The 15,125-nt window shown below is 39.4% G+C and overlaps 1 protein-coding gene across 4 annotated transcripts in view; it reads left to right on the top strand.

The window, feature by feature from the left end:
- Tmeff2 (transmembrane protein with EGF like and two follistatin like domains 2) overlaps window positions 1-15,125 on the top strand; it is a 358,120-nt gene that overhangs the window by 240,001 nt on the left and 102,994 nt on the right. For 3 of the 4 annotated variants that reach the window (XM_036172755.1, XM_036172753.1, XM_036172754.1), the window contains exons 8-9: window positions 6,864-6,987; window positions 8,379-8,537. In XM_036172755.1, coding sequence (XP_036028648.1) covers window positions 6,864-6,987; window positions 8,379-8,537 — 283 coding nt within the window. Of the gene's footprint in view, window positions 1-6,863; window positions 6,988-8,378; window positions 8,538-11,759; window positions 12,087-15,125 lie in introns of those variants that run through there. The other variant, XM_036172752.1, reaches the window with a different exon arrangement.

Here is a 15,125-nt window from a genome sequence, read left to right as displayed (position 1 = left end):
TGAAGATGCTGTCATGAAGACCAGGAGTACTCAGGGCTTCACTGTATCAAGTATTCCAGCGAGTGTTAACAGCTGGATGTGAGAAGGCCGAGATGGTGAGTTTAGGAACAAAGTCACTTCCACGGCCGTGTCTGAGAGCTGCGGGTAGAAGGCATCCACCGTAGAAGTCAAGGTACGAAGGGAAGAAGGAGCACAGACAGTGCTGTGGGGAGACTTGGAGTGAGGGAGATTTCCCACTCTATTGTCACAAGGCCGTTCTATCTGCTTAGCCGCTGGTAGCATTGAACACACTGATGGAGAGAGCCCTTGAGGAAGGTAGAGCGGTGGGAGCCACATGAGGGCCCTGCACAGAAATAGAGGGAAGACAGCAGAAGAGACTCCATTGTCAGAGTGAAGCAAAGATTCGAGGGTTTGAGCCGGGCGGTGGTGGTGCATGCCTTTAATCCTAGCACTCCGGAGGCAGAGCCAGGCGGATCTCTGTGAGTTCAAAGCCAGCCTGGTCTACAGAGCTAGATCCAGGACAAGCTCCAAAACTACAGAGAAACCCTGTCTTGAAAAACCAAAAGAACAAAAAAGGAGAAAAAAAAGAGAGAGAATCTAGGGTTTGAAGAGAGGAAAGAAAGAAGAGGCTACAAGGTTAGATGTTGCTTTGTGTCGCCCAGTTCTCAACTGAAGCCAGTCCGCGTGTGATGCTGTAGTGAGCTCGGCCACCTCAGTTCAGCTGTCTGCTGTGTACACTCCTAAAAATGTCATCAAAGCTGCCTGAACGCTGGTGTCCTGATCTATATGAAATGATTTATAAATCTTCCTTGAGGGACTCTTACAAGGGATGTATTTTTACTGTGATGTATGTTAAAACAGTGATGATATTATTGTGGGTTCTTGAATAATCATAGCTCTATTATCATCTTGTCTTAATTATGTCTGACTGTGTTTAGAAGACAATAAGCTAAACACACTGAAAGACAATAAACATTCACATGAAGTATAACGTACTATGTATGGTGTGTAGCAGTGTTAGACACAGATCTAATGTTCATATAACACATTACAGAGGGAGATTTGCTGTTTGGCTTTGGGGGTTGGGTTTTGACCTTGGTTTCGGTGGTCCCTGTGGTCCCTGTGTTATTAAAGCCGTTGCTGTCATGGCGTCCTAGGACATGTTCCAGTCTCAGTCCCTCCACACTCTGAGGGTTCTTAACTTCAGGTTACAAGGAAGAACAAATGTATTACCTGATAATGCTTATCTGGACTGTTTATCCATTTCCTCATACACTGCCTAAGGAGAAGGAAATAGCTGGACACTCAGCTCGGGCAGCTAAACTAGATGGGAACTCAACCCATTGCCTCTTTTTGTTGCCACTTAGGGTAGCTTTCAGAATTGTCCCAAAGAAGTCTCACTCTAAGCACATAACCTTGGCCAGAAAAAAAATACCCTTGTCATAAAATTCCTTCTCTTGGGTTTTCCTCTAAAGTTTCTAGTTAACTTCAATTTTTGAAGAGGAGATTTATAGCAGAAAGAAATGGCATGTCAGATAGGCTGGTCCCATGATATCAAGGCATCTCTACCTCTAGACGCCCAGGAAGCTGATGCATCATGGATCCCTGCCTCTCCCCAAGGCCTGGTATTAACCAAAGTGGTGTTAAAGCCATCTGAAGTTCCATGAAATCGTTGTATTTTTTAAAGATCATCAAGCCAAAGCCTCTAAACCTATGAGTAGCCCACTTGCTGGAAGATCGCTCTTGACTGAAGTTGGAGAAAGAGCGTTGGAGACACAACTGAACTACCCTCCACCGCTGCTCTCTCTTCATGATGGAGAACTTCGCCAAGTCTGATTCAAAGAAAGCAAAGCACTGAACATTGGCATATTTTGCTCTTAATAATACACAGAACACCATTTTCCCTTAGAAATCCAGGATTTTAGGTTAACTCTAAATAAGCCTGATTATAAGAAACCCTTGAACTGCGTCTACATGCCATGGTTAAAATATTACATAAAAATGGCCATCCCAAGTTTCATCAATTCTTCAGTGTTTGTCTCTGTAAATGCATAATAGTTCAAAACATAAATAGTAAGAGTCCAGGAAAACAGTTGCATGTTTTTGTGTTTCAGTTACCCAGGCCACAGAATGCAGCCTATATGTCAAAATCTGCTACTCTTTCCAATTCAAATTCAGGAAATCCGGAAGTCACCATCAAGGCTCTGCTTGAGAATATAGTAACATGAGAAGTAGATTTCTTCTACTGTCTTTAATTTTATGTAAGAATGCTTGTAGAAGGTGATGATATCTATTCACATTTTGTGTTACGTCTATCAGTTTTGGAACAAGACACACAATCTGACCTTCTTCTTCGTTCTGCCCATAGCTCTCACCATAGGTCAACTAGCAAACTTTCACATCTGAGTGTAACTGTTGAGGTCAATTAAGAGAAAGTTATTTTTTTCTGATCAAAAGAGTAGAATCTACCTCCGACCTTGGTTAGAGACCTAACATTCCAAGCTATCCAAACAGCTTAACAGAGACGTGAAGAGTTTAATCCTTACATTAAACTTCTTTTAAATGTAAAACAGAGAAGTCAATGTCCATGCTGTCACACTAGAAGAAACAGGTGACCCCCAAAGTATCATTTTTATATAATTTCATATCTCCAAATGCTTTATGGTTGCTTGAATATCCGGTGTACAGAAACTTTGGGTTCACAAATATTTGCCATGCCTCATACAAATATTTATTGAGATATTAGATGTCCGTGTTTCTGCTTGTCTTAATGTACTTAAATCTCATTTCTAAAGTATGTCTACTGCATCACTAGAAATGGTTGTATATTCAGGTTGTCAATCAACTGCTTTACTTGGTTGGATTGACTATGAATTTGTTGACATATATTGATGACTTCTCATTTTCTTGCCCAGAGCTCATTTCTTCTACTTGGTTATTTTCAACTTCTCTACTTTCTTATTTGACAGTATCACATGAGCCCTCTAAGCTCACAAGGACTGGTATAAACTAGTTAGCAGACTTTATGATGGAGACTATTCCTCTCCTATATTACCTGCTTAGACAGGAAACAGGAAAAATCCAGCTCTTGACACACGGAAGCAATACCTTCTTTCAAAACAACTCCTGTTTAGCCCTTAGATAGACCTCAGGTCACAATCTTGCACATGGTTTGAATATAGAAACCATCAGTTTGGGGGTTTTGAGTTTAAACAATTCTGTATCTTCTTTTACAGTTAGCAGAGAGAAAACCCACTCTTTAGTAAGATGAAAGGTATTCTGACAGGGAAGGCTGTGGAGAACTGGATTGCAGGAAGTCAGAGAAGTTCCCCACACACAGGTGTGCAGAAGCACTGGAGTGTTACTAACAAACACTAACTAGAAGTGTTGGATAGTTTGTTATGCGAAGAACATCCAGAAATAAGAGTGGAAATCAGTGCTGGCTCATTTCATAAGCAGTGGGCCTGACAACCCCCACTGCTTAAAATGCCTCTCTGAAGAGTGAGGGCATGGGTTAGCTACTACAGTTGTTACCATCTGGACCCAGCACAAAAATAAACCTACTCTACTCCATGGATTCTGAATAACCAGGTCATTACACGGTGCATTTAAATTCCAGGGTTATCCTGATTCCATTTTGGTCAGATTTTACTCAACACTAGGTTATTTAATTTTCTTGTGTGTCCTTACTGTGGGTGTAATTTGCTAGCAAAAAAAAAAAAATTAGTCAAAATGTATACAATACTTAAAAGAGCAGGAGAAGCCTAAACAAATCCCTGTATCTTTACAATCTTTTCTATAGAGGTAGTTCACTAACTCCAATGACCAAAGTTTTCGTGTAGAAACACCTTAATGCAGAAGATCCCCAACTACACCATAGCTAAAAGACACAGACTTAAAACAAATGAAGTGCTAAAGTGTCTGTCATCTGCAACATCTCTACCATTGCTACAGTCTATACTTTATAAATTTAGGGATAAAAGTTGACATATTACCCATTGGAGAGCAATAGACATAAATATCCCTACAAAAGAAAGCACTAAATATTTTAACAGTTTGCTTCAAACTTTAATGATGTGCAGATGGCACCTAGATCTTAAAATGTATAGAAAGATATTTTACAGCTCTGCCTAAATATAAATAATACATCCATCTAATTCATGAATGGCAAAGGCTCATCCTTCTCCTGATGAATATGCTCATCGTCCATGGCTGCCCATGAAAATTATAAGGATACACTATAACAAAATATGGTGCCCGTGTAGAGATAATCCATTCCATAAAAACAGTAATTAACTCGCAATCTTTCCTTATTGCTGACAAGTTACTATGGTGCTGAAGAATACTTACAGATTGAAAAACACCTTTAGATTGAGGTTGATAAAGTTATATTTCTCATTTATCTAGGCAGAAATTTTCAAAAATGCCATATTTCAGAAGAGACAATGAAGACAAAACTGTGTGTGTGTGTGCCTGTGTGTGTGTGTGTGTGTGTGTGTGTGTGTGTGTGTGTGTGTGTGAGTATATGACAGAAAAGAATACCATGTGTCCTCATCTATCATTGTCTGCCTTAATCCTTTGAGTCAGAGTCTCTCAATGAACATGGACCAAAAGGGGGGTCACCATTGAGCCCTAGCAATCCTCTATCTCCAGCGACTCCCACAGCACTGGGGTTGCATGTAACATGAATCTCTAAAATGGTCTTTTAATAAAATACCCCAAACCAGATATTGGGGTGAAAGCTGAAAGACCAGAGAGATAAAGGAACAAGTTACAGCACCTCACCAACTTCTCAGCTTGAAAAAGCCTCAGCCGATGGGCCTCTAACCAAAAGGGACACTTCTGCGGAAAAGCCTTTAGCTCCTGTCTCCTCGTACCTTATATGCCTTTCTCTGCCCAGCCGTGACTTCCTGGGATTAACGGCATGTGTGCTTCCCAGTACTGGGATTAAATGTGTGTGCTCCCACTGCCTGGCTCTGTTTTCTCTCCTAGACTGAGCCAATCTCATGTAGTCCAGGGTGGCTTTGAACTCACAGAAATCCAGACGGATCTCTACCTCCCGAGTGCTAGGAGTAAAGGTGTGTGCCACCACTGCCTGGCCTCTATGTTCAATCTAGTGGCTTGTGTTCTCTGATCTTCAGGCATATTTTATTATGGCACACAATATAGCACCACAGTTGCAGGCACGCATGCGACACACCTAGCCTTTTACATTGGTGGTTAGACCAAACCCGGGTCCTCATGCTTGCCTGGCAAGCTCTTACCCCCTGAGCCATTTCTCCAGCCCAGACCCTCCATCACTGGGAAGTAAACACAGAAGGACTTGAGCAACCACTTGCTTGGAGATGCTGTTACGAATGTGTGGTCAGCATATTTGAGCAAACAGAAGCCCGAAAGGACCTACTTGTTTTCATAAAAGCATTAGAGAACAAGACTCGTAATGACTGGAAGTGTTTCACTTTACAATATAAGGTGTCTCACGTTCCTTAAGTTTAAATTTCACAAATCATTCTCTCTTTTTTTAACTTTTTATTGATTCTTTACGGATTTCACACCATGCATCCCAATCCCATTCATCTCCCCAATCTCCCCATCCCCTCATTTCTGACTTCTGCCCATGCAACCTCCCCTACCCCCCCCAAAAAAAAATTAAAAGTAAAACCAAAAACAAACAAACAAATCTCAGCGTGGAAGCTGTAGTGTGGCCCAGTGAGTCACATAGTGGACCCTTTAGTCCATACATCTTTACCTGTAAATCTTCATTGCAAAGCGTTGTTGGTCTGGTTCGAGGCCTCTGGCTTCTGCTACACTATCAATGCTGGGCTCTCACTGAGGTTCCTCTTGGAGATCCTGTTGTTGCCCTGTGTCATGGAGATCCTGCAGCTTTAGATCTACAGGTCCGGTGCCTTCACACACTCCAGCAATTCGTAGATGAGGTGGATGTTGGGAGTGGGCTAACTCATGGCCCTGGTTCTGGGCCTGGGTGGTAACTGGATTGGTCACCCTGCCAGCTTGCCCTCACCACTTGGGCAAGGTCTCCAGAATTGCCCCAGCTAGCTCACCCAATGTAGCAGACAACAAGGAGTGGAACCAGTTCTCCTACTCACACAGCCCTGCCTGGGTCCTGCTCACCTGCACTCACACCACCAGGGCCAGCTCTACTGTTTTGTCCAGGCGAGGTACTGGGCCATATGGATTGGAATAAACTTAGAGTGTTTAGCATGTACTATGTGGCTATCTATATAAGTGATTCTAAAATAACCTTTAGTCTTTCAATTGCATTATTGTGGCAATAAAAATGTATGGATGCTAGGACAAAAAAAAAAAAAAAAAAAAACCTCGTACTCACAGTATATTATAAAAGTGCCTGACAGAATGCATTTGTTGAAATTTGCATTTGGTTTGGAAAATGTTTAACAATTGAAGATGGCCATATTTTAACTTTGAAGCCCTCATGCTGAGAGAGTATCGAGGTATTTCAGCAATTTGTTCTCAGCGATGTTATACTTTGAAATTCAAAAAATAGAGGATTTCTTCTCAGATTATTTTATGATCAATGTACAGGCTCTATGCAAGTAAAATTAAAGCTTCTGACAACTCATGTCCACATCACTGGCTGTTAAAGATGTAGGAGATTGCGTAAAAGCATAAAAAGCTCTGGGTAATTTTGCAGTTTCATCTCTAAACATAATTGTAAAGATGTCTTTCAGTTCTCCCTCTGCCTTTCTTCCGAAGCATGGCCTTTCAGTTCTTGCCCTTTTAAATTCCTTTGCCTACTATAGCTTTTCTGGTTAATGTACTGGTTGATCTTACCCAGCACAGAAGGTATTTATAGGGGTGCTTGCTTTTATCTATATTCACAGAGAATGCTAACAAATTAGAAGAAAGTGCCAGAGAACACCACATACCTTGCCCGGAACATTACAATGGCTTCTGCATGCACGGGAAGTGTGAACACTCCATCAATATGCAGGAGCCATCTTGCAGGTAACATTTTCTTTGTTAAACCTTTAAAAAGAATAAAGTAAAAAAGTAGAAACTAGCTTTTAAGTGTTAGTGGAAGATTTGTTTACATTCTGCTTAAATGAGGGAACAGCATCAAAGTTTCTCTGTCTCTCCTACACACACACACACACACACACACACACACACACACACACACACACTAACCAGAAGGTATGTGTACCTTATATACTCAGTGTAAAGCACACCACTCTGCTCTTGCAGTATAATTTTAAGGGCATGGGCCAATTTTGCTCACCATTCTTTCCTCTGGGTGCAGAGTTGTGCTTGGCCCTTCTCCCTTAGTATTTTAAGGAGGTTATTTTCAAAACCCTACAGATCCTCTCTGAACTGTAAGGTTTTGCTGGGCACTGGCTCTCTTCTCTATAGAGCCTGGTATCATGAGATGATTGGCCGCCATACCTCCAGTTCAATCTCAGAAGAGACACAAAGAAATTGCTTGTCTGGGTTGAGTTTATAAATATAGTTTATAAATATCTACTCATGTCTAGAACATACAGAGATTATTTCTGAGATGGCAAATCAAAATGAAAATGTGTCTATATTTAAATTAATATACAACTGGCATATGATGAAATAAATTGATTATGATATAGATATATAGAGAGACAGCACTTGTCTGTGTCTCTGTCTCTCTCTACCTGCCTCTCTCTCTCTCTCTGCCTGTCTTTTATCCACAACTGTTTTCCATACCTGTTTCCATTCAGAGAATACACTGGAACTTTCATGTTCTTCAACAGGCAGAGTGAACATGACAGAGAGACCTCTGCTGCCCCTTCCTCCACAGCAGTCATTAAATTAAACCCTCCAGATATCCACGGAAAAGTCCGCAGGATGTAGTTACAAGAAATTCAAAATCAAGTACTAGAGGCTCTCCACGAAGCAATGACATATTGATCCAATTTAGTGTATTTTCGTACCAAATGCTTATTTCAATATGAAAATTGTCTATGTGAACTTTTGGTTGGGAGATTGATTGAATGAGAAACATAATTCATTCTAAGAGGATGCTCACACTAGCTTGGTTTGTATACCTGTATTGCCTACACCAAAATTTTTCTCTTCAAAACATTTAAAGAGAATTTAAAAAAAAAATTCTCTGTTCAAAACTAATGACAGATTTAAGAAATTACTCCTGCTATATCTCTGACTCAGTAATTTTTTGGCATTTCTCTAACAACGGCATAGAAAATGTCTAAAACAGACAGCCTTTTTTTTTTTTTTTTTTTTTTTTTTTTTGCAGTGTGTCATTAAGCAATACGTAAACATGTTAATTGAGGTTAAAGGGTTAAAGAAACCAATTAAAATAAAAGAGTTGTGGGCCACAAGTGACAAGATACTGTCCTTCCTTCCAGATGTGATGCTGGCTATACTGGTCAACACTGTGAAAAAAAGGACTACAGTGTTCTCTACGTCGTTCCTGGCCCGGTCCGATTTCAGTACGTCTTGATTGCAGCTGTGATTGGAACAATTCAGATTGCTGTCATATGTGTGGTGGTCCTCTGCATCACAAGGTCAGTAACTGTACTTGGGCATCATCCAAGCTAAGGGCAGCTTCTGTCCTCCCTTGGACTCTGAGTCTCTTGGTGGGCTGACTGTAGCCATCTGTTCTCCATGAGTCCTAGCTCCTCATTGTAAGAACATTTCACTAGCCAAGTGCAAAGGCATGGGTTTTCCTACAGAACAGGCACAACTTATTTTACTCATTTTTATATTATGATGAGGATTGTTTATGTCCTAAGATTATTTTCTTCTCTAATAAGTAATGTCAGCCTCTGTTTAAACACTCTGTTCTCTTTTATCTGTAAAAGGCCACTTTTCATTCAGACTATGAACCAGTATATCTTTACCTACTGAAATCACTATGCCAATTGTGATAATAGATGTTATATAAGATCTAGAAATGCTTAAATTCTAGCTCTCAATAATAACATTCATATTCCCAAGTAGAACCTTTGGACACCATCAGTGTTAACACACTTGGTGTCAACAACAAATGCTTCTTCACTTTTAGATGGTAAGTGCTAATCGCAACATTTTAAATGTAATGAGAAAGATTGTGTTATGAAAACCTTTGATACATTTCTGAAACAGCAGCAAATACCACACCTTAATAGCAAATTCCAAGCCCAGAAAAAGGTAATTTTTATTTGAACAGGGATGAGATAGAAAGGGAACAGAGATTTCATCCAGTTTCAACAGGAAATTGAACTATGACTCCTGAGTGATGTCTGAGGTTCAGTAGAGATGAGAAGCAAAGACAGGGATTTGTTGGACCTCTTGAGTGTGCAAATGTGTGGTAGGTAAGAACTAGACTCTAAACCTAATGCATCATTCATGTGATAGCCAAAAATCCAATGTAGATCCTAAAAAAGAACTGAATTCACCATCTTTTTTTAAATGTCTGAAGAAACTCTTTAAGTTTTTTATCAGATCCATAAGACATTAAGACTTTCATTCATTTATACAGTTCTATAGTAAATCAGAGAATTTCCCTAAAAATTATTTCTAAAAATGGGAAAATAAGAAGCATCATGAAATTAAAACATAAAAACTATAATGTATCTTAGCATTGGTATTACACTATCTTCTTTAAAGACAAGTGTGGGATTTGCTCTCTAAAAAAACAAAATATAGCTCATAAATCCTCACCTGGCCTACAGGCACAAGGGAAATCATCATTGGAGCTTGGTGTTGCCCTAAGCCAAGTTGAGTCTATTACCTTGACTTTCATGTTTAGATGCCAAGTGAGCCAATGGATTACATGAAAATACATGCAGAGACACAAACAAAGACAACGTGAAAACCAAAACTAACAACGGGATTGCTATTTCATATAGTGAAGAAAGCCAGCACTCCAATACTTCAGATATGTCTTCAAATAAGCCATTAATCACTTTGTTCTTTCCTATGCAGAACTTAAAAAAAATAGAATATAGAGACCTTTTCCAGGAATTGTGTGTTTACAAGTTATAATTGTGTCAGATGTTTATATAGTCACTTGTTCAAGAGCACATGTATACACACTTCACAACATTATAAAAAATGAGCAGTTATCCTCACTTTCCTAGCTGAGACCCTGAAATACGAGAGTTAATCAAATACTGAGTTACACAGCGGAGTGATGAACTTAAACTGGCATCTGTCTACCGCTTTAGCTTTGCCCTCAGCTCTATTCCTCTGCCTCAGCTGCTTGTGATTTTGTGTGCACTTCTGTCATGGACTGCCTTAGCTAAGCTTCCAGTTTGAGTAAGCTATATCTACTATATTTTCAGGGTATTTTTTTCATGCAAGAGCTAAACAAAACACTTCTCTATCTGCTTTAGGGGAAGAGAAATAGCACATCAGCCGTGTTTGCATTGTTATAGTGGATTATATAAATCTTCCCCCTTGTACAGCCAAACCTTGGAAACACTGCAGAAAAAGTATCAATCCATACATCACACCAGCATCCAGGGTAGATTCATTCCATTCTTCCAAAAAAGAATGTGCTCACAAAACAGACTCTGTAGCTAGGCCGACCTCTGACCCCAAGAGAGCCCGTTTTCCTGGTGACCTGGCCAGCCTTGTTTGTCAGGACATATTCCAAAATACCCAGATGCGAGACAGTCTACAGACGTATTCCTAGCGTAGATCTTCTTGTTGTCTTCAGTTTTCTCTTAGTGTTGGTCTCATCTGGTCTGTTCTGACTTCCTTTCCTTTCTCTCTTGTCCTACCCATTTCCCCCGATTTGGTTTCTCCTTTTTTCCTGTCGATTCAAGAACCTGCCTCTCACAAAAATATGAATATCTAGAGACCTGTTCCAAAATGAAAAGAGTTGTCCCACTGAGAAAGTGGATTTTCATCTGTTTACTTCCATCTCCCACTGATTGAAAATGTGACTTCCCAGATCCATGTTTCTTTTTGACGGTTATATGGCCCCAGCAACTACACAAAAATGTGCCCACACCTACTATGTAGGTGTGTACACATGTGTGTATGTTAAATATATATATTTTCCACTGTACCACTCTTAGTTTTAATAGAATTTAATGCTAGCTTTATATTGCTCTTGCTTGCATGATCAAAGAAATCTGTTATTATAGTAAAATACTATATCAGCGATTTTCAGATGTTACTGAATATTAGCCTTTTATAGGAGCAACATAATTGGTGCCAATTTTTGTCTCTAGTTTTATGGCATTAATGCAAGACAATGATATTAGGCTAAACCAAAGCAATATTCTTTTGCATTTACATATCGGGTGTTATCAGCCAGTTCGTTCCGCTGTGATGGGATCTTAACTTGTAGCGCTGAATGTCAATATAACACTCATCGTTAAGACATTTAGATAAAAAGTTTTTGAAGACCTTTAAAGAGAACTGTGATAAGCTTGGGACTCGCCTGTTCCCATTGTGCTGAGTCAGTTCATTACACCACATAATGAACAGACTTAAGGAACGAACGGAGAAAGGCAAGGTAAAAGTATTTCTCTTCAGCTTCTACTTCTGTTCCTCAGTTCTCCACAGAAGCCTAAAGACAACTGCACAGAGAAGCAAATAATAATAATAATAATAATAATAATAATAATAATAATAACTTTTTCAAGTATTCCCAGATTCTACCAGTAATCGGGTTTTGTTTTTTTGCTCTGAAATACTTTAGTCGTTGCTTCCACAGCATCTCGCATTGACTGTAGGACCGGACTTTAGGTAATCGCATTAGACTAAGATCTGTAAACTTTCCAACCTTCTAGGAAATGCCCCAGAAGCAACAGAATTCACAGACAGAAGCAAAATACAGGGCACTACAGTTCAGACAACACAACAAGAGCATCCACAAGGTTAATCTAGAGGGAGCATGTTTCCCAGTGGCCGGACAACCGACAGCTTGGACTACATAATACAGTATTAGAGTCAAAAGAATAAGACAAGATCTACACATGTTGCCTTGCGTTTGTGGTAATCTACACCAATGAAAACATGTACTACAGCTATATTTGATTATGTATGGATATATTTGAAATAGTATACATTGTCTTGATGTTTTTCTGTAATGTAAATAAACTATTTATATCACACAATATAGTTTTTCTTTCCCATGTATTTGTTATATATAATAAATACTCAGTGATGAGAAAAAAATGGCATTCTTAAATTTGCAGTAATTCTTAGCTGGAAACACTGTCCAACTAGCCTGGGCTATGCAGACAGTAGTATTTCATCCTTCTGTGCATCTTCAGACAACACAGTAGTTTGCACAGGACTCTGTAGCTAGGTTTTGAGTGATTCCAAGATCAAGGGAAATGATGGTTACTGGAAAGAGAAAAGATAATTTACTTTACTGAGGAAGCATAAAACATGGCAGACACTTGAATCATCTCTGCTTCATCTACTTTCTTCCCTGCCTTTCACTTTCATTCTCAGAACAGAAAGATCTCTGGCACATAAATTAAATGAGAAAAGAAGGGAGGGGAAGGGTCTTGTGACTCAAAACAGAATGCAAAGAAGATGCTTGTCTTTTGTTCGGAAGCAGCATAACTCTCTCAGTCAAGCACAGCTACCCTCGGGTTCTAAGTAAGGTATACATTAGGTATATAAACAGTGGCCAAACCTGTTCTGTTTCTCTGAGCAAAAGTAACAGCTAGGAGAAAACTGTATCTGCATCAGTAAGTGTGAACCTAAACCTCAGCTGCTTTAATCCCAGCACTTGGGAGGCAGATGCAAGCAGATCTGTGAGTTCAAGGCCAGCCCAGTCTGCTAGTTCTAGGACAGCAGAGGTTGTACACACACACACACACACACACACACACACACACACACACACACACACCTTTCTCAAAAAAGGAAAAGACTTTTGCTGTGTTTATATTTCATATGAAAAGAAGTTAGACTCACACAAACAAATGCTCTCATTAGCACCTTTATGGCCCAAAGAACACTGTTATTTGAAATTGAAAACAAAAAGACAATGTTTCATGACAATGGAGAAATATGTATTGAGCACATTTATAAGAGAAAGAAAATCCCTGAGAATCCAAGGGACCTTAGTGGGAGATGTTGTCAACCCCTGTCAGATATGAGCAAAAAGGTATGAATGATCACTTTATTTGGGGAAGGTAAATTGTAAAAATTCTCAAAGAATAAGATGAAATACCAAATTAAGTAATTTTCTTATTATCATTTACCTTTGAGTAGTTCCTGTAGCACATACAGATGCTTTAAATAAAGCTTTCTTTGTCTTCCTCAAATGACTTCTTCATGGTCTAAAAGAAATGACATCTCCTCCTTTGTTAGAAAACAAAAAGACACATTAAATCAAAATGTTCTAGATATAAAATATCCTATAAAAATAAGGGTTTAAAGTGAAATTGAAGGCCTTTGTTCATATATAATGACAGTGACAATCTCTGTAAGACTTAGGACACTGACAAGTGTGATTTTCTAGATTGTCCTAAGTTGGAAAAGTGTGATTTTATTAACACAGCCATCACTTAAGTGTTCCTATGACTCATTCTCTGGATACCTATGTACAACAAATCCTTGCTAAACTGCCTGGAAAGTTAATCTGTTTCACATGCACAGAGATGTAAATAGCCCTGGTTTTCTTTGTATGTTAGTAGCTGTGGCAAATATACCCTTCTCCCCAAAGCAGAGAAAAAGAATATACTCCCCATGGTGGTGTACATGTTCAAAGAAACAATACCACTGACATTTGGTTCCAAAAATAAGAAATGACTGACTTTGTTATAAAGTCTCTGCACCACTATTTGTAAATTTTTATTAGAGATCATAAACCTAAGCATTGGGGGAGTCCTCTATACCTTTCTGCCACGTCCATGCTCCCCTACATCATGAAAGAACGACTTTTAAAACTTGTGTATAATGAATCCCAAATGAGTGTTTGCTGTGTGCTAGCTGATGTTTCAGTTCCTAGAGAGAGACAAATAAAACATGGTGTCCAATCCACAGGAGCTCACAGTCCAGGACCAGTGGAATCATCTGGCTTCTCCTAACACATCTGTCATTATCTGCAATTTCATTATTGTACCATTCTAGTTATCTAGACAATCCTTCCTCATACTGAGTTAAAAACGCACCCGTCCGCAGTTTCTCAGAACCTTGACTCCTGTTGTTCCTCTCAAGGGCAAAGGAATGATGGTGTGTGTTTAAAATATAAAGACAGAAACATATTTTCTTATTCACTCTGGAATTCTATTTTCTTCTCCAAGCAGTCATTCATAATTTCCTCTTCTGCTCTTCATGTGACACAATCCCACATTCTGCTGGTGTCCACATCATTCACTCTTGACTTAACCTAGACTCTACTTTGTCAACATACCTGTTGAAGCATGGAGTTTACATTGCACAGTCTAATAAAGCAGTATGATCTGATGAGTCCAATATACAGAACAACTTGCAGAAAGCAAATGTAAGAACCATATTCCCTACCTTGGTAAATTCCTCCTGTGCCCACAGTCCTATTATGGCATCCTGAGCAAATAATTTCACTTCTTAGAACTGAATTCTGCCATATATAGGTCACCTGATCACCTGACTTCTAAGCTTCTGCATATTCAGAAAAAGGCACTATGTATGTTTTTATTATTGCCATCAAATACACATTAACTGTTACAGTTGTTTATTGTAAGCATAAATTCAAATTGCTTTTAAATAAATATCTAAAATTCCACTTCAGTATACATTTACAACAAGTTATATATTTACTGAGAGTCGCCAATTACAAGCCCTCACTAGCCTGTGAAGTGGCAATGAAAAGTGTCTGAAGAAAATCCTCCCTGAAAGAAACTCACTATCCACTCATCCTGCTTCCTTGAATTGCAGTTCTCCAAGGCCCAGGGGGGTGTTTGAGATATAAACGGGAGGATAACACAGAAGGTTACAAAGGCGGTGCTTGGGAATCTGGACCCTCCAGCATGGTCCTCTTCACAACAGCACACACAGGACCCTCCAGGATGGTTCTCTTCACAACAGCACACACAAGACCCTACAGGATGGTTCTCTTCACAACAGCACACACAGGACCCTACAGGATGGTTCTCTTCACAACAGCACACACAAGACCCTACAGGATGGTTCTCTTCACAACAGCACACACAGGA

This window comes from Onychomys torridus, chromosome 23 (assembly GCF_903995425.1).
Source record: "Onychomys torridus chromosome 23, mOncTor1.1, whole genome shotgun sequence".
In the NCBI taxonomy this organism is placed as follows: domain Eukaryota; kingdom Metazoa; phylum Chordata; class Mammalia; order Rodentia; family Cricetidae; genus Onychomys; species Onychomys torridus.
This window is presented reverse-complemented; position numbering and strand designations above follow the sequence as displayed.